The sequence below is a fragment of the Clavelina lepadiformis genome, chromosome 8 (assembly GCF_947623445.1).
Source record: "Clavelina lepadiformis chromosome 8, kaClaLepa1.1, whole genome shotgun sequence".
Lineage (NCBI taxonomy): Eukaryota > Metazoa > Chordata > Ascidiacea > Aplousobranchia > Clavelinidae > Clavelina > Clavelina lepadiformis.
In genome coordinates, this window is record NC_135247.1 from 17406649 (window position 1) to 17430071 (window position 23423).

Here is a 23423-nt window from a genome sequence, read left to right on the forward strand (position 1 = left end):
TGAGAAAATTCTCGTATCTGGAATTCTCGTAAGGAAATAACAGAAGTTTACTTTAGTACTTAAAATTTAGTTGAAACTAGCTTATAGTTAACTAGGAAACTCTAGTTTAACAAGGAACTGAACGAAATGGCAGCAAACGTTAACATCTTACCCATTACATAGTGGCAAATTTCTGCAATCGTTTAGTCGTGTTAAATACGTGAACGTGTTTAGTGCTAAATGTCAAAATTGCCAAGACAGAATACGAAACAATGTTTATCAAAAACGCTTGATTTTTACGGTTGACTGATATTCGTATAAGTGATAATAGCTTACCGTTAGGTTGAGTGATTCAACAAAATGGTTCGCTCATGTTAACCGCCACAAAAGCTTGTGACGCGCGAACGGTTCAATTCACCGTGGAGACGTAGGCGTAGCTAGGTCACGAAATCAGCTTGATTCTCATCTAGACTACGCTAGCTAGATTTTCATCTAGACTACGCTAGCTAGATTTTCATCTAGACTACGCTGGCTTGATTTTCATCTAGACTACGCTAGCTTGATTTTCATCTAGTGGCCGAATGGTTAAGGAGACAGACTTGAAATCTGTTGGGCTCTGCCCGCGTAGGTTCGAATCCTGCCGACAACGCGGAATTGAAATTATGTTTTCATAAGAGATTCGAGAAAAGTGCTATTTTATTTATTTGCATTGAACATTAAGCACAGTTGTCGTGGCCGAGTGGTTAAGGCGACAGACTTGAAAGCCTTTGGGCTCTGCCCGCGTAGGTTCGAATCCTGCCGACAACGCGGAATTGAAATTATGTTTTCATAAGAGATTCGAGAAAAGTGCTATTTTATTTATTTGCATTGAACTTTAAGCACGCTAGTTGGCTAGTTGGCTAGTTGGCTAGTTGGCTAGTTGGCTAGTTGGCTAGTTGGCTAGTTGGCTAGTTGGCTAGTTGGCTAGTTGGCTAGTTGGCTAGTTGGCTAGTTGGCTAGTTGGCTAGTTGGCTAGTTGGCTAGTTGGCTAGTTGGCTAGTTGGCTAGTTGGCTAGTTGGCTAGTTGGCTAGTTGGCTAGTTGGCTAGTTGGCTAGTTGGCTAGTTGGCTAGTTGGCTAGTTGGCTAGTTGGCTAGTTGGCTAGTTGGCTAGTTGGCTAGTTGGCTAGTTGGCTAGTTGGCTAGTTGGCTAGTTGGCTAGTTGGCTAGTTGGCTAGTTGGCTAGTTGGCTAGTTGGCTAGTTGGCTAGTTGGCTAGTTGGCTAGTTGGCTAGTTGGCTAGTTGGCTAGTTGGCTAGTTGGCTAGTTGGCTAGTTGGCTAGTTCGCTAGTTCGCTAGTTCGCTAGTTGGCTAGTTGGCTAGTTGGCTAGTTGGCTAGTTGGCTAGTTCGCTAGTTCGCTAGTTGGCTAGTTGGCTAGTTGGCTAGTTCGCTAGTTCGCTAGTTCGCTAGTTCGCTAGTTGGCTAGTTCGCTAGTTGGCTAGTTCGCTAGTTCGCTAGTTCGCTAGTTCGCTAGTTAGCTAGAAAGAGAGAAAAGTTCACTGCAATTTAATTATTAGTTAGATAGTAATATTTACTGCATCAGGCTAAGTATATTTCACATGTGATGTTGGGCCTTGACTGATGAAGTGAAAATTTGGACCATCGTAATAGAAGTTGGCCGACCACTAGTGTAGACGTTTCTGTAAATAATGAGTCAATGACACAATATAATGTTGGCGCTAAGTTTATAAGGTTTTACTCAAGTTAATGGGCCAAATGAAATTTAGTTCAATCTTCTGTGAATTGATTTCTGCATGGGTTGAATCGACCTGGAACCGGTATCATGAAATATTCTGCCCACCGAGATAATCTGTCCCCTCCATTATGAAGTAAAATGCGTAGCATGACTCCGCAGATTGCTTCGCTTAGGAATCTTTTGCGACGAAATGCCAGGTCCAGAAACATTTTAGCCAGTCTGTGCGTGGAAAGTTGTTAATTAAAAGTGTCGTAGGCTAAAGTTAGGTAACTTTACTGCGGTATGTTCTTCCGCTTGCGGCGATACAGAAGCTTCAAATCATTTGTTAACACAGTGTTTCTCAACCTTTTTAGCCCACGGACTATTTTCCTATTAGCACAAGTAATCGCGGACTCAGGTAATAAGAAAAAAAATTAAGTTAGTTCTACACTAAAAAAGTGAGATAAAAAAGCAGAAGCGGTTTGTTTATTGGGCATATATGCACTATAAATCTCAGTGAGAACCTTGAAAATTACGACCTTTGCTCAACCTATCTCAATGAGAACCTTGTCTCTGAACTTGCTTCAAAAGTTTGTCGAAATCAGGAATTATGGTCGTTAATGCACACCTGATATCATCTTCCGGGTTGAAGTTGGTTCCGGCACTTGGTTTTAAGCATAGCTAAAGTTGAAAATCCTGCTTCACACAAGTATGTAGTCGGAAAAGGCAAAAGAGCTATTGCTGCTTTTTTGTAGAGGTCAGAAAGGTTAGGTTCCTTCGATAGAACATTCGCCCAAAATTGAGTCAAAGAAACAATTTTCAATTTGTCTCTCCACATCTGTCGACTTTGCAGTTCAATTAACAGTTCAGAAATGCAGTCTATTTCTGAATGCACCTCTAACGCTGACACCTCAAAAGGACTTCGTACCCAGTTAAATATCTTGTTTTAATTTTGGTAAGGAACATATCAATCCAGCTCAGAAACAAATGTATTGAGGTGCTCAAGAAGCATTCGACAAATACCGCGCAATTCAATATTTTTCTCCTCAAAAAATAAGTTCAACGCTGGAAAAGCAGTCAGTCATCTTCCCACTTTCCAATCGATGTATCCACAATTTTATTTTAGCTTTAAACGCATCAACGCATCTTATATCTAAAATATATTTGTCTTTTCCATGCATAGAGCCATTCCATTGGTTCACAAGGCTGAAAAAATTATCAAAGAAAAGCAATTTCGCAATCCATTTGTCATCGCTAAAACGATCAACAAATTCATGTTTCTGTTCTTTCAAAAAGTGGCCGTGCGCATGCGAAATTGCATTTCGAGAGAAGGAAAGAAACAAAAAAAGTTCTGACACTTGGAAACTCCTTTTAAAAAAGAGAAAAAAGAACGTGATTCGCACGCCAGGAGTTGGAAGAAGGAGAAGAGAACAAAAGAATTAAGGAATTGGATTGCCACCAGTGTAACATAAGAAATAAGCAAGGCTCTTAATCAGACTATTTTAAATTACCAACAAATGGATGTTGTAATAACCAAAATTATCGAACACGCCAAGGTATCTCTTGCGACACCTACTTTTTGAGGCAAAGAGCCGTCGCGAAAATTATGACCTATGCCTAATTATATACGGTAAATTAATGGGCTTGCGGACTCACAAAAACCTTACGCGGACTCAAATGAGTCCGCGGACTCGGGGTTGAGAAACACTGTGTTAACAGTAAGGTAGCCACAAATGTTTCTAATGAAGCAGCATTAATGCAAAACTAAACCAGATTAAGTCTGTCAAACCTACCGTGTAGGCCTACTGTATGTCATCAGCGAGCAGCGGTTATGATCGTAGACGTAATGTAATGGGGATGGAATGCTGAAATAAATGATGTTTACTAGGTTGGTTGTTGAGAAAAACTTATTAATACTCTAACTTAACGTGTTTTGTGCAGCAAATGTTTTTTCTTTTTGATCATAAATGTTGACTAAGTTTTGTTCCTGTAAAATTGAATTATCCTTAACTGAATAACACTTAATGGCTTGAATAAGATGGCAGAGTACAGCTGTAATGGAAAGTGGGTATATGGCACCTGTCCTTGAGAGGTTGACCCACTTTACTACAATAAGTACTTGTTGAAATGTTTATTGCGAGTGATCATATGTGAGTCTCATGAGGTCGTTGGCTGCTTGTCTCACCGACAGATTTAATTGTTCGCCTTGACGGCTTATTGTCTGATTACTAGGGCAACCAAAAGTCAATATGGTCAATTTTTTTTAACCTGCTCAGAATGCTATCAAACAAGCACAATACAAATTTCAGCTTTGTACGACGTGTGGTATAGAAGTTATTAGGTCAAATAAAGTCAAAATGTTACGTTAGGTCAAATTGTTTCTTTAGGTTTTCTTTTTAGGTCAAAATCTATTAAACTTGTAATTTTGTAATATTATTCTTCCGTTTTTCTTTTTTCTTGTACCGCAAACAATTCCAGTGCCCCAAATTATACTTAGAACCAAAGCCACAAAGAGAGGGAAGGACTTTCAGCGCGTCTGGTGACGTCACGAATCACGATGTGAAGGCATTGCATTTGAAACTGCAAGTTGTCAATCTTAATACGCAGAAACGAAAAAAAGTCAACACTAGAAAAGCGTTTTGTCAATTTTAAATGCAGCTTTAGATTAGAAAGTTGCTGTAGACAGTGTAGAGACTATCAGTATAGCGTTTTTCAAAATAAGGTCAAAATTTGCAAATTTTAAGGTCAAAATTTAAACTTTTTAGGTCAAAGATCTTAGTTTTAAGTGTTTGATGGTCTCTTTATTACAGCAGGTCGAATTGCGAATTAACTTCAAACTAAAGCTGGAAGAAAAGCACCGACGGGTGAATAACAATGAACAGAAACACAAACGCATCGTGAACGAGAATCTAAACTGCTCAAAACAAACTCAAAATTGAAACAAGTTTATTTTAGTATAAAATCTATATATGGTATAAAGTAAAAAACATAATGCATAATCCTACGCAATACTGACTCAGTCACTAGAAACTGGTCATTGAAATGATTTTTCCTATCCTATATGCATATAAACTCATCATGTGATGACCCCAGCATAAATGGCGCGGTAAGTACGAAATGTAGATAACAGCACAAGTTTTTGTCGTCTATTAACTGCATGTGACAACACTCAATTATAAGACTTGTTTTAGGGTTGCGCTGAACATCAAACCAACACATAAACACAATAAAGTGCATAGTTATAACTCACAGTCCAGTGCACGGTTATCACGTTACCTTTTATCAAAGTGCGCTGTAACGCAAATGAATTAAGCCAAGTATACAAATGGTGCTGCGTATCCCACTAAGCCTACAAGCTCACTGCTACAAGTGCTTTTGCTAACAGGCCAAAACCTCCATAGCAGCATAACCGCTTGTAATAGATCATACTGAGTCGTACCGTTGTGCAAATAAGTTATCTAAAAAACGATGTTTCGTTGAAAAAAAAAACAACTTCTGAGCCAATGTGACGACGCCGTTGTCCACCATGAGGAACAAAATTACTTTAAAACCTGTCGCACGTGGCGCGCTCACTCTACGCATTTCGGGTCTTCGGCACCGTAGTAAGCCTGACGTAAGTCGGGCACCGACCAGTGCGTTGTCTTGTGCTTTTTTTCGTGCAGCATTTTGCAGAGGTGACAAAATCCGTTCACTTCGAAATGACAAATGCTTTCGCTGACGCGATCCCGCGGATCTTCGGCTTCTTTCAGTTTGTAAACAGGGAAAAACCCAGGCATCATCCACCACCTGCGCTTAAACGTTTGTTGTTCATTAGTGTAAATGTGCATTTTATTGAAAATGTGATATAATCGTCTTTTGAATTTTTAGGAATTTCTGTAAAAGGGGTTATTTGAAAAGCTGCCTAACCAGTGTCTACAACTGAGAACTGTGAACGTCTTTAAATAAAAATTGGTTTTATGAGCGCGCAATATTCGAGCTACACAAATAGCAACGCAACAATAATTCTCTTCCTTTCTACGAACATCTTTATCACCGAATATTAAACTTCACCAATTTAATTGCAGAATAATTGTAGCTACAGAACAATTAAGTTAAGTTGGACTTACTTGAAATATTCTTTATACGCTTTCTCATCGGCTTCAAGACTTCTCAAAAAATCTACCAATTTTTTGGCGTCATACTCGAAGTCCTCGACGTGAATAAAGGAATTGGGTGGGGCCAGGGACTCCACCGTCTTCTTGCTTGGACCCCACACCACAGGTACAACTCCAGCGTACAAGGAGTTGTACCAGAACTTTTCGGTGAGATATTCCTTGCAAAATTTCGTGTTCTCAAAGGCGAGATAGAACCTAAAAGTATATTAAAGTGGAACATTATGTTATGGTGGTGATCCAAAGAAAAATTTAAAATCGGGCCAAATCGGACCTAATTGACTGATACAATCAAGTACGCGATTGAAGAATATAACCGAACGAAAACATTCCATTAAGGGAATTCCAGTATAACTACATATCAATATTAAATACTTTGTTCTAAAACGAACTTCTTTTAGCGTTGTAGGCTGCTTATGTTTTGACTTACTTGTAGGTCCGTAAAGTGTCGTACATGGCCGAGCTTGTCTTCGCCAACTGCTTATTGCCACACCTGCCATAAACATCGATATTAAATTTTCCATCATTTGTCATCGAATCGGCGAATTGTCTTCTCTGAGGCGCTCCTTTGACGTCATTACAGTCGCTGACAATCCATGCGGTGGATCTTGTTTTCAGCTAAAAATAAACCAGATGCATTGAAACTGTTACGACCTTTTCGTGGACTCATACACCAGTTACACGCAGGACAAGATTTGTTTGGAGTTATCGTAAGTGTTGGTTGGCAAAACAATATGAAACACTTTCCGTGGAACAACTATGCAGATCTGTAACGACGGTTTTGTGTTGTTATAACCGCCTTTATATCATAACAGCCAGTACTGTTTCGGTTACGCCGGTTCATTACATTTCGTCATTTCATTCCTGTATCCATTCACGTTGTGAGTTTGATAGAACCGGCGCTGAATTAGGGATGGTACAAAAACGCTAAATGCGCTGACCACGCTGGGTAGTGTGCTTGTGTGCCGAAAATCAGTCATCTATCAAGCAAACGGAGTCGGCCCAGTCCGGCCGAAACAAACAGAGTCAACAAAGAAAACAGCTTCCAACAAAGGTAGTCACCTTTACTCCATATACCCCGTCAAAGTAAACCTAAGTCAATCAAAGTGGGTCCAGCACCGCAATCAGCATTTTACTGACACTGGTAACTACGTCGATTCGTCGAAACTATAAAATAAATGAACGAATAAATGAACACTGAACACGGACATGAACCGGCAGCTACGAGTCATGATTCTGCGCAATGCGCATGCCCGTCGATCTAGCGTCCTCTTTTGACCTCAATTGTAGTTCCATGATTTTTCCGAAAATTAAAATCAATATCTTTTTTAACGTCACTGGTGGCATATCATCTTTACGATGTACGCAAATATTAGCGTTTTTTACTTCGGTGCCGGCATCACCGTGTTCAAAATAAAGCACATGAAGCTGATAAATATAGCTGGTGCTGTTTAGTTTTCATGTCTTTCCCGTACTTAGTCAATTGTGCTGCTGATGTTAATTCATCAGATGATAATCTAATTCCAATATTTGTGATTATGTTTCCGTGTTGATATTAGGTCTCTGATGAGAGTAATTTGGGCGCCAGTTAGTGACAATGTCTCATCTACTTCACGGGACCTAAGTGCTGGAGAATATGTGGTTCTATCACCATTTCCAATAAACACGAGCTCTACATTTTGATTTGCTCACACGGAATTGCGTTCTGTGTGGGAGCACGTTCGGGCTTTGATAGTGATTGCACCTAAACCCAAACGCACACGTTCCGGCTATGCGACTGCAAGAAACAAGCACTGTAATACATAAGAAAATACGTTACGTACGTACCGTGGATAACTGTTAAATGATTAAGGAAAACATATTTAGCCCAATAGGTGGGTTACACGCATAGATATAATATAAATACTATTTTGTTTAAGAACTGCAACCACACGCAGTTGTAGGATTTTCACCCACAAGCGATTAAAGCAATATTGCTTTATTTCGCGTTTACGAAATTACTCACACATGAGATTACACCACACGGGATCAGAGGCGTACCTAGGGCTTTAGTGCCCGGGAACAGAGGCAACATTTGCTCCCCACGTGTCAAAATAAATGAGAAAAACGAACACTGAAGGAGCGAATTATAATGGAATTGGCTCGTTTTACTATCCCGTCGCCAGTTCAAAAAGTGAGAAGCGCAAATTATGAAATGAAATCTAACATTTATTCGTACAACAGTAGTTTAGTAGTAATTTATAGTGTACAATTTCGAAACGTCGTACAGAAAAATTTTGATGTCGTGTTACCATAGATATATATATGACATATAGTATAAGTACGATTTATACACGATATAGTGTTTATATTATATCTATGCGTGTAACCCGCCTGTTGAGCTAAGTATGTTTTCCTTAACCATTTAACTGTTATCCATGGTACGCACGTAACGTATTTTCTTATGTATTACAGTGCTTCTTTCTTGCTTGTTCTTACAGTGCTTGTATCGGTTACGTTTGCTACAGCAGCAATGAATTATTTAGGAAGAATCAATCACGTTAGGTCATTCTAACCTTCATCAATTCGTCGAACATTTTGTCAAATCCTTCTTCTGTGGTGTTTGGCTTCAGTTCTTTCACTGACATTTCAGCTTTCCTGAAACGAAATTCACAAGTTAAAGTCAGATTGCGAACGATTTTTATTGCCTGGATTCAATCGAGAGCAATGGAAAAACCTCGTTGCTTTCTTTCGCAAGAAATAGCCCATTCTGCTAGATTCAAATTATTAACTACAAAGTACTAAATGAACGAGTGTTCCACCTTCCAACCCTGTTAAAGTACCAGTCCCTGGCCGAGTATGGCATCATTGCAGCTGTAATGTTCGAATCGCTCCTGTAATGCATGGTCCAGTTGAAATATCCATTAAATTCGGTCAACGTTTTGTGCCAATAATGATTGACCGTCCACGGGCTTTCGTGGCTCCACCAAACGAATGCCTGGTCTGGTCGCCTGAAAAAACAATTAGTCAGTTATCTCTCGTACACTTTAGTATACGCAACGCCTGCAATTAAACAGCCAAGAAAAAATGTGCTTGGCTAATACGGATAAAGGTGACAAAAATTAGTGTTGACTGTTTATTACTTTTCATTGGGTCAGGCAAAGGTCAAAAATAGTCACTGAAGCGAAATAAAATGACCTTTTACGGGAGTCAGGCAAATCCTTTCCGTTCGTTCCTTTCATGTAGAATATGAGAGCGTCGCTGCTTTCGTACTGGTTTCGATCTTTTGTAATTTCGCAACCAAACCCGCAAGCCTCGGAGTCTGGGAGAGTCCAGCCCCCGTCGTGATAGGGCGGAACCCACATCAAAATTCTGGGTTTCGGAGCTTTTTCTACACAGACAACAGATAAAGTTAGACTAAACTTCAGTTATATTAATTTTTAATATTGAAATTATTATTAATCACGTTTTGCTATTGTAATACAAGTGAATAATTATTATGAACTTCTATACCTGTGGTTTTATTCATGATTTTAAAAATTTTGTTTATTCTCAATTTTTTACTTTGTGTTGACATCAAAGGCGACGTAGGGAGTTTTTGCAAAACTAAATAGTAAACAAACAAAAAAATAAATGGTTGTAACCTTTTTATCTCTTCACGAGTTCGGATATCTATACCATTTATGGTACTGTATATGAACAAAAAACGTCAGTTGTAGCACTATCGTTATTGGTCTTTGCTTCGGCTTACAGCCTTACATTTACTAGTAGCTCTAGGACCCATCACAAAACGTTTATTGACACATACCGGGGGGAGGATCACTGCCCGCTGCGAACGCAACAACATCATAACATCGATAAAAGTGAACTATTTACAAACAATCTGCTAAAAGTGCGCTAAGAAGATAACAAGGGCAGTGCGGCAGGTAATAGCCAAGTGAAAGCATCGAGCAGTCGACATCAAGCAAAAACGGGTTTACAATTTACATGGCGTCTAAAAATAACAAATCCCAGCACATCCAGTTAGCATTGATTTTGATAAGCGCCTGTAAAATGGTCTCTGAAAGGTTTTTTGTGTTGTAGCTTCTTCAAATACTTCGACCCACATTTCTAGTTTCTTTCATTTCATTTCTATTTCTAGGAGACTGAATTCCAAAAGAGTAATAAACTAATAACTAATAAGTTACCGCGCTTACAATCGATACACTGTAGAATGTAAAAATTTGTGTAAAGGATAACTTCGGCAACAGACTGTACGTTAGCTTAAAAAATTTAATTCATACTGGCTTTCGCTTTCGTGTGGCAGTTATTCGCATGCACACGTGATTTTATAGTTTACCTTTGTTTTTTTTATACGTACTGAAGCGACATACTTAACCCGATTCGCAAATTTTAACCGCGTTTCAAACTTCACAAAACGTTTACGTAAAAAAAGACTATGTAATTATCCATGAGGCGCACAAGTTTGACAGTCGAAGCCTATGCTGTGCTAAGCATACGGAATTCCATGTTAGGCTGTTGTTATCATACCAAGTAATTCGCCTACCAGTTGGTCGACGCTATTTCAATATGCTGACGTGGAAAAATCGCATAGCTTTTGTAGGCTTGATATTACCAGGTAATCACCATATTACCTGTTGTCAAGTTTGTTTCTTGAACGGGAAAGATGTTACGGGAATTATTCCAATTTTGTGACTTTCTTTGCTGAAAACGCCTAACCTTGGCTTTTGCGAAGTATTTTTGACGGTTAAAAACTAGTTGAAGTATTGGTAAATTACAAAACTTGAACCATAAAATCACGGCCCAAACTTCAGGCCATGTTACCAGGAGCTCAGTCTACCGCATAGTTTCTGATAAACAATTAGGAAATTATAGACTGGATGTACCACGAAACTAACATACTACTTCCACTGTCCTATAAGGAAATAGAATTTATTTTTGTTTGAAAGCATAATAACTACAGGGATCTCAGGAAAAAATATTTTATCGACAATTCAGTTCATCTTGAGAACAAATTCGTTGACGACCTTGTCATTGCACACAAAGATCTAGATAGGCCAGTAGATATTATAAAAATAACATGTAAGGCTTAATAAAGTTTATCTTAGTTGTTACAAGATCTACAAAAGCCCACCCATTGTGGTCTTCGCTGTTTCAGAAGGCACTTCAGCTTTCGATAACTGGTAAGCTCCGTAAGTATTCCCAGCCTGTTTGACGATATTATCCTGATGCTTTTGGTATGTCGCAATAAGGCCACGATTAAGAGAAATGCACAACACTAACACCAACGTAAGAAACGCTACTGATAGCTGAAACAGCCAACGTTTTAAACGCTTCATATTGAAAGTTAACCTGCAAGTAGATAAAATCTATAAAGCAATCATGAATTCTATTATACTGTGGCGGTCAAGTCCACATATTTATTACCTAGCACAGCTAATGAAGAACGCTTAAGCTTGTGAAAGCTCCTGTTGACAAATTAAAAGTTAACCTGAAAAGTGCTGCCAAAACCTCAGCCCTTTATGCTAATTTCAGTCATTCTGATTTGTATTTTACCGGCAAATGAAACCTAACCGTAAGCAGAGGTAAATGTACTAATCATAATCTGATTAAGATTGATTGACTGCTTGATGATTCTCATGATTGGCTGCTTGACAAGTGAAGTTTCATTCTAATATCAAATAGATGTTGGATCCATAGCAGGCAAAATACAGGGCTAATCTTACACTACAAACATAACCTTGCGGTCGTACAGAACTCAAAGTTAACTGCCTGACAATCACTTGCTCAACTTGGCGTTATGTTTTCCATAAGCATACCAAGTTATATTTTACTGGTTTGCTACAGATACAAATAAACCTTGGTACAATATTATGCGCTATAGGATCTTTCACCAATCATCAACTGAAATATTAACTTGTCGGATTTAGCTCTGTTATGGTCTTCATGATATTTGGAAAAATTTGGCTTTTTGCTTGTGATGTCATAAAGCGCTCTATGACCAAAAATATTGTAATGTGTTGCTTTCACCTGCTTAGGTTGGTACTGTACATCGATGACTTTGTCCTGCAAAATTACATAGAGCACCTGCGTTATCAACTTATCACGCAACGCGAAAACAGTTGCTCTGTAGGCTACACGCTGGCATTGCTTTCTACAACGGATTTCCTGAGCATTATGTATACGCTATACAGTGCTGTATACGTGCTTATAAGGTCGCAGGCGTTTTAACTGTAGCAAAGGTTTTTAATCACCTACACACGTTTGTAAAGCAAGCTCTGCTGGCCTCTGTTGTATACACCTGAAGCCTGAGGAACTGGGCATCTAACGAGAAAAAGTCAACACTAGAAAAGCGTTTTGTCAATTTTAAATGCAGCTTTAGATTAGAAAGTTGCTGTAGACAATGTAGAGACTATCAGTATAGCGTTTTTCAAAATAAGGTTAAAATTTAACCTCTTTAGAGGAAAATAAGGTCAAAATTTAAAGTTTTTAGGTCAAAGATCGTAGTTTTAAGTGTTTGATGGTCTCTTTATTACAGCAGGTCGAATTGCGAATTAACTTCAAACTAAAGCTGGAAGAAAAGCACCGACCGGCGAATAACAATGAACAGAAACACAAACGCATCGTGAACGAGAATCTAAACTGCTCAAAACAAACAAAAAATTGAAACAAGTTTATTTTAGTATAAAATCTATATATGAAATCTATATACGTAAAAAACATAATGCATAATTCTCCGCAATACTGACTCAGTCACTAGAAACTGGTCATTGAAATGATTTTTCCTATCCTATATGCATATAAACTCATCATGTGATGACCCCAGCATGAATGGCGCGGTAAGCACGAAATTTAGATAACAGCACAGGTTTTTATCGTTTATTAACCGCATGTGACAACACTCTATTATAAGACTTGATTTAGGGTTGCGCTGAACATCAAACCAACACATAAACACAATAAAGTGCATAGTTATAACTCAGTCCAGTGCACTGTTATCACGTTACCTTTTATCGAAGTGCGCTGTAAAGCAAATGAATTAAGCCAAGTATACAAATGGTGTTGCGTGTCCCACTAAGCCTACAAGTTCACTGCTACAAGTGCTTTTGCTAACAGGCCAAAACCTCCATAGCAGCATAACCGCTTGTAATAGATCATACTGAGTCGTACTGTTGTGCAAATAAGTTATCTAAAAAACGATGTTTCGTTGAAAAAAAAACAACTTCTGAGCCAATGTGACGACGCCGTTGTCCACCATGAGGAACAAAATTACTTTAAAACCTGTCGCACGAGGCGCGCTCACTCTACGCATTTCGGGTCTTCGGCACCGTAGTAAGCCTGACGTAAGTCGGGCACCGACCACTGAGTTGTCTTGTGCTTTTTTTCGTGCAGCATTTTGCAGAGGTGACAAAATCCGTTCACTTCGAAATGACAAATGCTTTCGCTGACGCGATCCCGTGGATCTTCGGCTTCTTTCAGTTTGTAAACAGGGAAAAACCCAGGCATCATCCACCACCTGTGCTTAAACGTTTGTTGTTCATTAGTGTAAATGTGCATTTTATTGAAAATGTGATATAATCGTCTTTTGAATTTTTAGGAATTTCTGTAAAAGGGGTTATTTGAAAAGCTGCCTAACCAGTGTCTACAACTGAGAACTGTGAACGTCTTTAAATAAAAATTGGTTTTATGAGCGCGCAATATTCGAGCTACACAAATAGCAACGCAACAATAATTCTCTTCCTTTCTACGAACATCTTTATCACCGAATATTAAACTTCACCAATTTAATTGCAGAATAATTGTAGCTACAGAACAATTAAGTTAAGTTGGACTTACTTGAAATATTCTTTATACGCTTTCTCATCGGCTTCAAGACTTCTCAAAAAATCTACCAATTTTTTGGCGTCATACTCGAAGTCCTCGACGTGAATAAAGGAATTGGGTGGGGCCAGGGACTCCACCGTCTTCTTGCTTGGACCCCACACCACAGGTACAACTCCAGCGTACAAGGAGTTGTACCAGAACTTTTCGGTGAGATATTCCTTGCAAAATTTCGTGTTCTCAAAGGCGAGATAGAACCTAAAAGTATATTAAAGTGGAACATTATGTTATGGTGGTGATCCAAAGAAAAATTTAAAATCGGGCCAAATCGGACCTAATTGACTGATACAATCAAGTACGCGATTGAAGAATATAACCGAACGAAAACATTCCATTAAGGGAATTCCAGTATAACTACATATCAATATTAAATACTTTGTTCTAAAACGAACTTCTTTTAGCGTTGTAGGCTGCTTATGTTTTGACTTACTTGTAGGTCCGTAAAGTGTCGTACATGGCCGAGCTTGTCTTCGCCAACTGCTTATTGCCACACCTGCCATAAACATCGATATTAAATTTTCCATCATTTGTCATCGAATCGGCGAATTGTCTTCTCTGAGGCGCTCCTTTGACGTCATTACAGTCGCTGACAATCCATGCGGTGGATCTTGTTTTCAGCTAAAAATAAACCAGATGCATTGAAACTGTTACGACCTTTTCGTGGACTCATACACCAGTTACACGCAGGACAAGATTTGTTTGGAGTTATCGTAAGTGTTGGTTGGCAAAACAATATGAAACACTTTCCGTGGAACAACTATGCAGATCTGTAACGACGGTTTTGTGTTGTTATAACCGCCTTTATATCATAACAGCCAGTACTGTTTCGGTTACGCCGGTTCATTACATTTCGTCATTTCATTCCTGTATCCATTCACGTTGTGAGTTTGATAGAACCGGCGCTGAATTAGGGATGGTACAAAAACGCTAAATGCGCTGACCACGCTGGGTAGTGTGCTTGTGTGCCGAAAATCAGTCATCTATCAAGCAAACGGAGTCGGCCCAGACCGGCCGAAACAAACAGAGTCAACAAAGAAAACAGCTTCCAACAAAGGTAGTCACCTTTACTCCATATACCCCGTCAAAGTAAACCTAAGTCAATCAAAGTGGGTCCAGCACCGCAATCAGCATTTTACTGACACTGGTAACTACGTCGATTCGTCGAAACTATAAAATAAATGAACGAATAAATGAACACTGAACACGGACATGAACCGGCAGCTACGAGTCATGATTCTGCGCAATGCGCATGCCCGTCGATCTAGCGTCCTCTTTTGACCTCAATTGTAGTTCCATGATTTTTCCGAAAATTAAAATCAATATCTTTTTTAACGTCACTGGTGGCATATCATCTTTACGATGTACGCAAATATTAGCGTTTTTTACTTCGGTGCCGGCATCACCGTGTTCAAAATAAAGCACATGAAGCTGATAAATATAGCTGGTGCTGTTTAGTTTTCATGTCTTTCCCGTACTTAGTCAATTGTGCTGCTGATGTTAATTCATCAGATGATAATCTAATTCCAATATTTGTGATTATGTTTTCATGTTGATATTAGGTCTCTGATGAGAGTAATTTGGGCGCCAGTTATAGTGACAACGTCTCATCTACTGCACGGGACCCAAGTGCTGGAGAATATGTGGTTCTATCACCATTTCCAATAAACACGAGCTCTACATTTTGGTTTGCTCACACGGAATTGCGTTCTGTGTGGGTGCACGTTCGGACTTTGATAGTGATTGCACCTAAACCTAAATGAACACGTTCGGGCTTTTGTGACAGCAAGAAGCAAGCACTGTAATACATAAGAAAATACATTATGTACGTACCGTCGATAAATGTTAAATGATTAAGGAAAACATATTTAGCTCAACAGGCGAGTTACACGCATAGATATAATATAAATACTATTTTGTTTAAGAACTGCAACCACACGCAGTTGTAGGATTTGCACCCACGAGCGATTAAAGCAATATTGTTTATTTCGTGTTTACGAAATTACTCACACATGAGATTACACCACACAGGATTAGAGACCTACCTGGGGTTTTAGTGCCCGAGGACAGAGGCAACATTTGCTCCCCACGTGTCAAAATAAATGAGAAAAACAACACTGAAGGAGCGAGTTATAATGGAATTGGCTCGTTTTACCATCCCGTCGCCAGTTCAAAAAGTGAGAAACGCAAATTATGAAATGAAATCTAACATTTATTCGTACAACAGTAGTTTAGTAGTTATTTATAGCGTACAATTTTGAAACGTCGTGTAGAAAAATTTTGATGCCGTGTTACCATAGATATATACAGTGGGACCTCGTTAATCCGGACCCCGATGAACCGGAATCCCCGCTATCCGACACAAAACTGCCGGGAACGGATTTCTTCCTATGCATTTTACCCCTTTAATCCGGAAACCCCGCTGTCCGACTCCGACACAAAAGTTTTGGAACAAATGTGCTAAATCAATAGCAATAAAATCCGATAAACCGGATTATTAACAGTTAAGCGAAAATGATTCACGATTGTCCTAATACAGTATTGTTAGTTTGTTGACGAAACAATAGCCGATTATTATCTACGCATAATTACGTTGCGTTGCATAATGACGTTGTAGCAGCGGTGACGGTCCTATTCGTTGTGGCAAGCCACTTTGTCAGTTACAGCTGAGTAAGCCGCACAGCTTTTTAGTCATACTATGAAATACTGTACAGTATTTTAGAAACGAAAAAATAAATTGTTCATCAACACTAACAAACAAAGCTTCCGCGGTCGCAAAAAAATACGTACATTACATAGGTTGAGTGCGGCAATCTATTGAAGACATACTGCTGCGACTCAATCGTGCTATCAGCTTTTGATATCGCATTGCGCAAAAATTGGAAACAGGCCTAAGAAAGTTCTAGACTGCTGGTCCCGCCGGAATGCTTCGCCATGCAAGAGCGGTTGTCAAACCGATTTGCGGCCGCATGTTCGTCACTTCTGGCTTAGAGCATTCGTCTTTAATACGGTGGTTCTGGGGTTCGACACTGGGTCGGATCATACAAAAAATATAATTTTATTTTAGTTGCTGTCCAGCCAGAAACTCGGTACTTAGAATTGGAGTAAGGTGCATACTGCGTATCGAACACGGTGCTGCATTTGCAAGATTGATTGATTTTTTACTTTCCAATAATCCGGATACCCCGCTAAACCGACATTTTTTGACGAAACGAAGTGGTCCGGATTAACGAGGTCTCACTGTATATATGATTTAGTATAAGTACGATTTATACCCAATATAGTGCAAACAAAGTAAGTGAGCTTTTAAAAGTTAATCTTATCGGAGCCATGTAGGCGTTGATCCTACATAAATTATGAAACAAACAAAGGCGACAAAAGTAATACCTTGTGTACTCGAAACGTGATATTTCTAAAGAATTTTCCAGGTTTTTCGATAGAATTTGTTTGCAAAGTATTCGTCATACCGACAAAATTTAAACATATCTGAAAACCTTTCGTGATTAATCACTTATATGCATAAATAAATCAATGATAAAAAAATGAATGGGCCATTGCCACTTTAAAAGATCTCATGACCGATACTTTTAACTTCACTTTGCGAAAGCGCGGGTCATGGATCAACAAAAGTTAAAGGATTGATAGATAGTTTTTTTTGCAGAATATAAAGGAACTGGAAAAGTCACACAGTTATTTTAAGTCCTATGCTTATATACAATGTGATGCAGACACCTTGGCTTAAATTTTATTGAGCATAAAATTTTAGAAACATTACAACTGATAAATTGTGCACGCAATGCTAATATGACATAAATGTATGATATTGATGGCCAGAATACTGTGGGTGACATTGATGCATAAAGCACCGTCTAATCGGTTGCAATATAAAACCTTGTTTGAATCGATTTTATCTTTCTAAGACATAAAAAAGCAACAAAGCTAACTTAACCCGGAAGTTGTTGATTTAAATCAGCCAAGATTGCAAACTGTTGTTGAGGCATATTGCAGGATTTGCAATTGATCGGCGAGTCAACCTTCCGACGTTTAGAAAAAAATATCTCGCATGGGTATTCAATGATTCCCGATATATAGCTAAATTTATAAAATAACTATTTGCGCCAACAATAAATGTAAACCGAGTCAGAAGTTTGACACATGAGTCATATACCTTTTCCGAAGTTATCGCTGTGTTTTTTGAGCTACAAACTCTCAAAATATGCGGTTATCATACTGTTATGTTCGAGTGGTAACGATGCAGCCTTAGTTACTCGGATAGGTTTTTATATCAACAAAATAACATCATCACAGGAAAAAGGGCAAAATAGCCACACTGACTCCATTAGAATCCGTACTTCTCGTACCTTTTCTAAAGTTACCCTAATATGTGGTTGGTCTTATTCCAGCCGGTGATGATCTTATTCTGATAGTTTTGATTTTGCTTTTGGCGCTTATCTTAATTCTTTCATGGAATTTACATGGGCGCGCCTCACGACATCACGAATCAACAAATTGGATTTTGGGCAGTTTGACGGATGCCTGATTTAGCGAAATAAAACAGTAGTGGCGGTTACAATAGAATAGACGGACGGTTATTTATGACAACACAAAAGCGTCGTTATTATTGTCAGTTCGGCATACCGTAATTGTTCCACGGGAAGTATTTAAGGTTGTTGATAAAGCGACACAAACAGCCATCTGTTGAACAGCAAATATATTCTCACTTGTATAAGGGAAAGCGAACTTAGCCATTTTAAATTTAAATACACGCATTAAAATTGAACAATATCAGCAATCGCGGCTTAGCGTTGACATAGCCTATAGGTACAGTAGCAGATACATCCAGGACATACTAGTATATATCTGTATCATCATCCAAACAGGGAATTCTTATGTTAAAACATAGCTTGCTTCTATATGGCCGATTGGCCGCACGCAATGCCCAACAGTGCAAGTTAAATACATCGGTTACGTTTGCTACAGCAGCAATGAATTATTTAGGAAGAATCAATCACGTTAGGCCATTCTAACCTTCATCAGTTCGTCGAACATTTTGTCGAATCCTTCTTCAGTGGTGTTTGGCTTCAGTTCTTTCACTGACATTTCAGCTTTCCTGAAAGGAAATTCACAAGTTAAAGTCAAATTGTGAACGATTTTTATTGCCTGGATTCAATCGAAAGCAATGGAAAAATCTCGTTGCTTTCTTTTGCAAGAAATAGCCCATTCTGCTAGATTCAAATTATTAACTACAAAGTACTAAATGAACGAGTGTTCCACCTTCCAACCCTGTTAAAGTACCAGTCCCTGGCCGAGTACGGCATCATTGCAGCTGTGATGTTCGAATCGCTCCTGTAATGCATGGTCCAGTTGAAATATCCGTTAAATTCGGTCAACGTTTTGTGCCAATAATGATTGACCGTCCACGGGCTTTCGTGGCTCCACCAAACGAATGCCTGGTCTGGTCGCCTGAAAAACAATTAGTCAGTTATCTACCGTACACTTTAGTATACGCAACGCCTGCAATTAAACAATCAAGAAAAAATGTGCTTGGCTGATACGGATAAAGGTGACGAAAATTAGTGTTGACTGTTTATTACTTTTCATTGGGTCAGGCAAAAGTCAAAAATAGTCACTTAAACGAAATAAAATGACCTTTTACGGGAGTCAGGCAAATCCTTCCCGTTCGTTCCTTTCATGTAGAATATGAGAGCGTCGCTGCTTTCGTACTGGTTTCGATCTTTTGTAATTTCGCAACCAAACCCGCAAGCCTCGGAGTCTGGGAGAGTCCAGCCCCCGTCGTGATAGGGCGGAACCCACATCAAAATTTTGGGTTTCGGAGCTTTTTCTACACAGACAACAGATAAAGTTAGACTAAACTTCAATTACATTAATTTTTACTATTGAAATTATTATTATTAATCCCTTTTTGCTATTGTAATACAAAGTGAACAATTATTATGAATTTCTATACCTGTGGTTTTATTCATGATTTTAAAAATTTTGTTTATTCTCAATTTTTTACTTTGTGTTGACATCAAAGGCGACGTAGGGAGTTTTTGCAAAACTAAATAGTAAACAAACAAAAAAATAAATGGTTGTAACCTTTTTATCTCTTCACGAGTTCGGATGTCTAAACCGTTTATGGTACTGTATATGAACAAAAAACGTCAGTTGTTGTAGCACTATCGTCAACGGTCTCTGCTTCGGCTTACAGCCTTACATTTACTACTAGCTTTAAGACCCATCACAAAACGTTTGTTCACACATAACGGGGGAGGAGGATCACTGCCCGCTGCGAACGCAACAACATCATAACATCGATAAAAGTGAACTATTGACAAACAATCTGCTAAAAGTGCGCTTAGAAAATAACAAGGGCAACGCGGCAAGTAATACGGAAGTGAAAGCATCGAGGAGTTGACATCAAGCAAAAACGGGTTTACATGGCGTCTAAAAGTAACAAATCCCAGCAAATTCAGTTAGCATTGATTTTGATAAGCGGCTGTAAAATGGTCTCTGAAAGGATTTTTGTGTTGTAGCTTCTTCAAATACTTCGACCCACATTTCTAGTTTCTTTCGTTTCATTTCTATTTCTAGGAGACTGAATTCCAAAAGAGTAATAAGTATTAACTAATAAGTTACCGCGCTTACAATCGAAACACTGTAAAATGTAAAAATTTATGTAAAGGATTAAATCTCGGCAACAGACTGTACGTTAGCTTCAAAAATTTAATTCATACCAGCTTCCGCTTTCGTGTGGCAGTTATTCGCATGCACACGTGATTTTATAGTTTACCTTTGTTTCTTCTGCGTACTGAAGCGACATACCTCACCCGATTCACAAATTTTAACCGCGTTTCAAACTTCACAAAATGTTTACGTAAAAAAAGAAAATGTAATATCCATGAGGCGCACAAGTTTGACAGCCGAAGCCTATGCTGTGCTAAGCATACGGGATTCGATGTCAGGCTGTTAATATCCTACCAAGTAATTCGCCTACCAGTTGGTCGACGCTATTTCAATATGCTGACGTGGAGAGATCGCATAGCTTTTGTAGGCTTGATAATACCAGGTAATCACCACATTACCTGTTGTCAAGTTTGTTTCTTGAATGGGAAAGATATTACGGGAATTATTCCAATTTTGTGATTTTCTTTACTGAAAACGCCTAACCTTGGCTTTTGCTAAGTATTGTTGACGGTTAAAAATAAGTTGAAGTATTGGTAAATTACAAAACTTGAACCATAAAATCACGGCCCAAACTTCAGGCCATGTTGCCAGAAGCTCAGTCTACCGCATAGTTTCTGATAAACAATTAGGAAATTATAAACTGGATGTACCGCGAAACTAACACACAGCTTCCACCGTCCTATAAGGAAATAGAATTTATTTTTGTTTGAAAGCATAATAACTACAGGGATCTCAGGAAAAAATATTTTATCGACAATTCAGTTCATCTTGGGAACACAATCGTTGACGACCTTGTCATTACACACAAAGATCTAGATAGGCCAGTAGATATCATAAAAATAACGTGTAAGGCTTAATAAAGTTTATCTTAGTTGTTACAAGATCTACAAAAGCCCACCCATTGTGGTCTTCGCTGTTTCAGAAGGCACTTCAGTTTTCGATAACTGGTAAGTTCCATAAGTATTTCCAGGCTGTTCGACGGCATTATCCTGATGTTTTTGGTATGTCGCAATAAGGCCACGATTATGAGAAATGCACAACACTAACACCAACGTAAGAAACGCAACTGATAGCTGAAAGAGCCAACGTTTTAAACGCGTCATATTGAAAGTTAACCTGCAAGTAGATAAAATCTATTAAGCAATCATGAATTCTATTATACTGTGGCGGTCAAGTCCACATATTTATTACCTAGCACAGCTAATAAAGCACGCTTAAGCTCGTGAAAGCTCCTGTTGAGAAATTAAAAGTGCTGCCAAAAACTCCGCCCTTTATGCTAATTTCAGTCATTATAATTTTTATTTTACCGGCAAATGAAACCTAACCGTAAGCAGAGGTAAATGTACTAATCATAATCTGATTAAGATTGATTGACTGCTTGATGATTCTCATGATTGACTGCTTGACAAGTGAAGTTTCATTCTAATATCAAATAGAAGGTAAAAATGTTGGATCCATAGCAGGCAAAATACAGGGCTAATCTTACACTACAAACATAACCTTGCGGACGTACAGAACGTAAGACCAACTGCCTGACAATTCCTTACTCAACTTGGCGTTATGTTTTCCATAAGAATACCAAGTTCTATTTTACTGATTTGCTACAGATACAAATAAACCTTGGTACAATATTATGCGCTATAGGATCTTTCACCAATCATCAACTGAAATATAAACTTGTCGGTTTTAGCTCTGGTATGGTCTTCATGATACGTTTGAAAAAATTTGGCTATTGGCTTGTGATGTCATAAAGCGCTCTATGACCAAAAATATTGTAATGTGTTGCTTTCACCTGCTTAGGTTGGTACTGTACATCGATGACTTTGTCCTGCAAAATTACATAGAGCACCTGCGTTATCAACTTATCACGCAACGCGAAAACAGTTGCTCTGTAGGCTACACGCTGGCATTTCTTTCTACAACGGATTTCCTGAGCATTATGTATACAGTGCTGTATACGTGCTTATAAGGTCGCAAGCGTTTTAACTGTAACAAAGGTTTTTAATCACCTACACACGTTTGTAAAGCAAGCTCTGCTGGCCTCTGCTGTATACACCTGAAGCCTGAGCAGAGAATTAATTATTTAAACGTTGCATGGAAATTTTAAACTGTACCTGAAAAAACATTAATGTCATCAAGAGGTCTAAGCTTTTACAAGCGATGTTACGTCATTCTACAAGCTTTCGGCATGGCATTGTTCTAAGATTCTAACAATTTTAAAATTAGACACGACATGACTGATACGTGACATAATTGCTTCGGAAAAATAAACGGCTTACTCCTTCTAAAAATTTTAATACAACTTGAGGTAACATTAATTCATCATAAATTTACAACATCTTTAACCTACGGTAATCGCTACTCAAAATATTGCATCTATTTTATAGACTATGTACCGATATAACTTTGCGTTGAATCCACGTAAGCAGTACACTTCACAGCTTGATAACGTAACAGAACTGTATGTCTGATATAAAGTCAGCTGTATGACAACAGCATTGTACTGTACTCTGTACGGGCTGTGTGTGACGCTGTTATATCTGGCCAGAGCAGATGCCTAAGTTTTGCCTTGGGGAGTTACCACAATGCTAGCTGTTTCAAAAAAGGGTGGCATAGGAAATTAGTTATCCGCCTTAGCGTATTGTGCTGGCTTCTTCTCAAGGTGAACCTTGCTACCTTTCCATTGGTTTTCTGTTCTCAAATATGCAGTAGTCCGCGGAAAAATTACCGATTTTGAATGCACTATACAGCGTATACAGTAACATGCGCAATGTAGGTCGTGCAACAGTTTCCAGTTTTGGATAAATTAAGCGCTCTCTTATTTCTCTTCCCTTTCATTCTCATTGCATATCTTGTTTAAACATGTAAGTGCAGCGCTATTACGTCACGACTACACCACCGTATTAAAAGTCTACAGTAGTAGCATCTTTATTGCAAAAACGAGTTACACAAAGCTCCATTTCGAATTTAAAAACACCTTTTCCGTTAGTTTGCTTCAACTTCCTAAATGTGACAGAACGCACGAAGTGGCACCATT

The 23423-nt window shown here is 38.6% G+C and overlaps 2 protein-coding genes across 3 annotated transcripts; both read right to left on the reverse strand.

The window, feature by feature from the left end:
* Window positions 1-4620: 4620 nt before the first annotated feature.
* LOC143469687 (4-galactosyl-N-acetylglucosaminide 3-alpha-L-fucosyltransferase FUT6-like) lies at window positions 4621-11173 on the reverse strand. Of its 2 annotated transcripts, XM_076967470.1 has the most exons (8): window positions 10956-11173; window positions 9335-9427; window positions 9020-9212; window positions 8644-8832; window positions 8398-8479; window positions 6273-6460; window positions 5798-6040; window positions 4621-5477 (listed from the first exon to the last, which is right to left on the reverse strand). In XM_076967470.1, exons 1-8 carry the CDS (start codon window positions 11158-11160, stop codon window positions 5261-5263), a joined length of 1410 nt encoding a protein of 469 aa, XP_076823585.1. In that variant the 5' UTR covers window positions 11161-11173; the 3' UTR covers window positions 4621-5260. The 2 variants fall into 2 exon arrangements, with proteins under 2 accessions (XP_076823585.1, XP_076823586.1); XM_076967471.1 differs by lacking the exon at window positions 9335-9427.
* A 1149-nt stretch (window positions 11174-12322) lies between these two features.
* LOC143469383 (4-galactosyl-N-acetylglucosaminide 3-alpha-L-fucosyltransferase FUT6-like) lies at window positions 12323-22925 on the reverse strand. Its single transcript, XM_076967059.1, has 8 exons — window positions 22783-22925; window positions 21285-21502; window positions 19349-19541; window positions 18974-19162; window positions 18728-18809; window positions 14133-14320; window positions 13658-13900; window positions 12323-13337 (listed from the first exon to the last, which is right to left on the reverse strand). Exons 2-8 carry the CDS (start codon window positions 21487-21489, stop codon window positions 13121-13123), a joined length of 1317 nt encoding a protein of 438 aa, XP_076823174.1. The 5' UTR covers window positions 21490-21502; window positions 22783-22925; the 3' UTR covers window positions 12323-13120.
* Between the last annotated feature and the right edge of the window lie 498 nt (window positions 22926-23423).

What these genes read in the sequence shown, in the direction of transcription:
- LOC143469687 (XM_076967470.1), bottom strand. Translation starts at nt 11,160, where the DNA reads ATGAAGCGTTTAAAACGTTGGCTGTTTCAGCTATCAGTAGCGTTTCTT. An exon ending in AACAGCGAAGACCACAATGG is followed by an intron (nt 9,428 to 10,955) that starts GTGGGCTTTTGT and finishes TTTACTATTTAG; the next exon opens with TTTTGCAAAAACTCCCTACG. An exon ending in TGTTCGACGAATTGATGAAG is followed by an intron (nt 6,461 to 8,397) that starts GTTAGAATGACC and finishes GTTTATTTTTAG; the next exon opens with CTGAAAACAAGATCCACCGC.
- LOC143469383 (XM_076967059.1), bottom strand. Translation starts at nt 21,489, where the DNA reads ATGACGCGTTTAAAACGTTGGCTCTTTCAGCTATCAGTTGCGTTTCTT. An exon ending in TTGCCTGACTCCCGTAAAAG is followed by an intron (nt 19,163 to 19,348) that starts GTCATTTTATTT and finishes ATTGTTTTTCAG; the next exon opens with GCGACCAGACCAGGCATTCG. An exon ending in TGTTCGACGAACTGATGAAG is followed by an intron (nt 14,321 to 18,727) that starts GTTAGAATGGCC and finishes GTTTATTTTTAG; the next exon opens with CTGAAAACAAGATCCACCGC.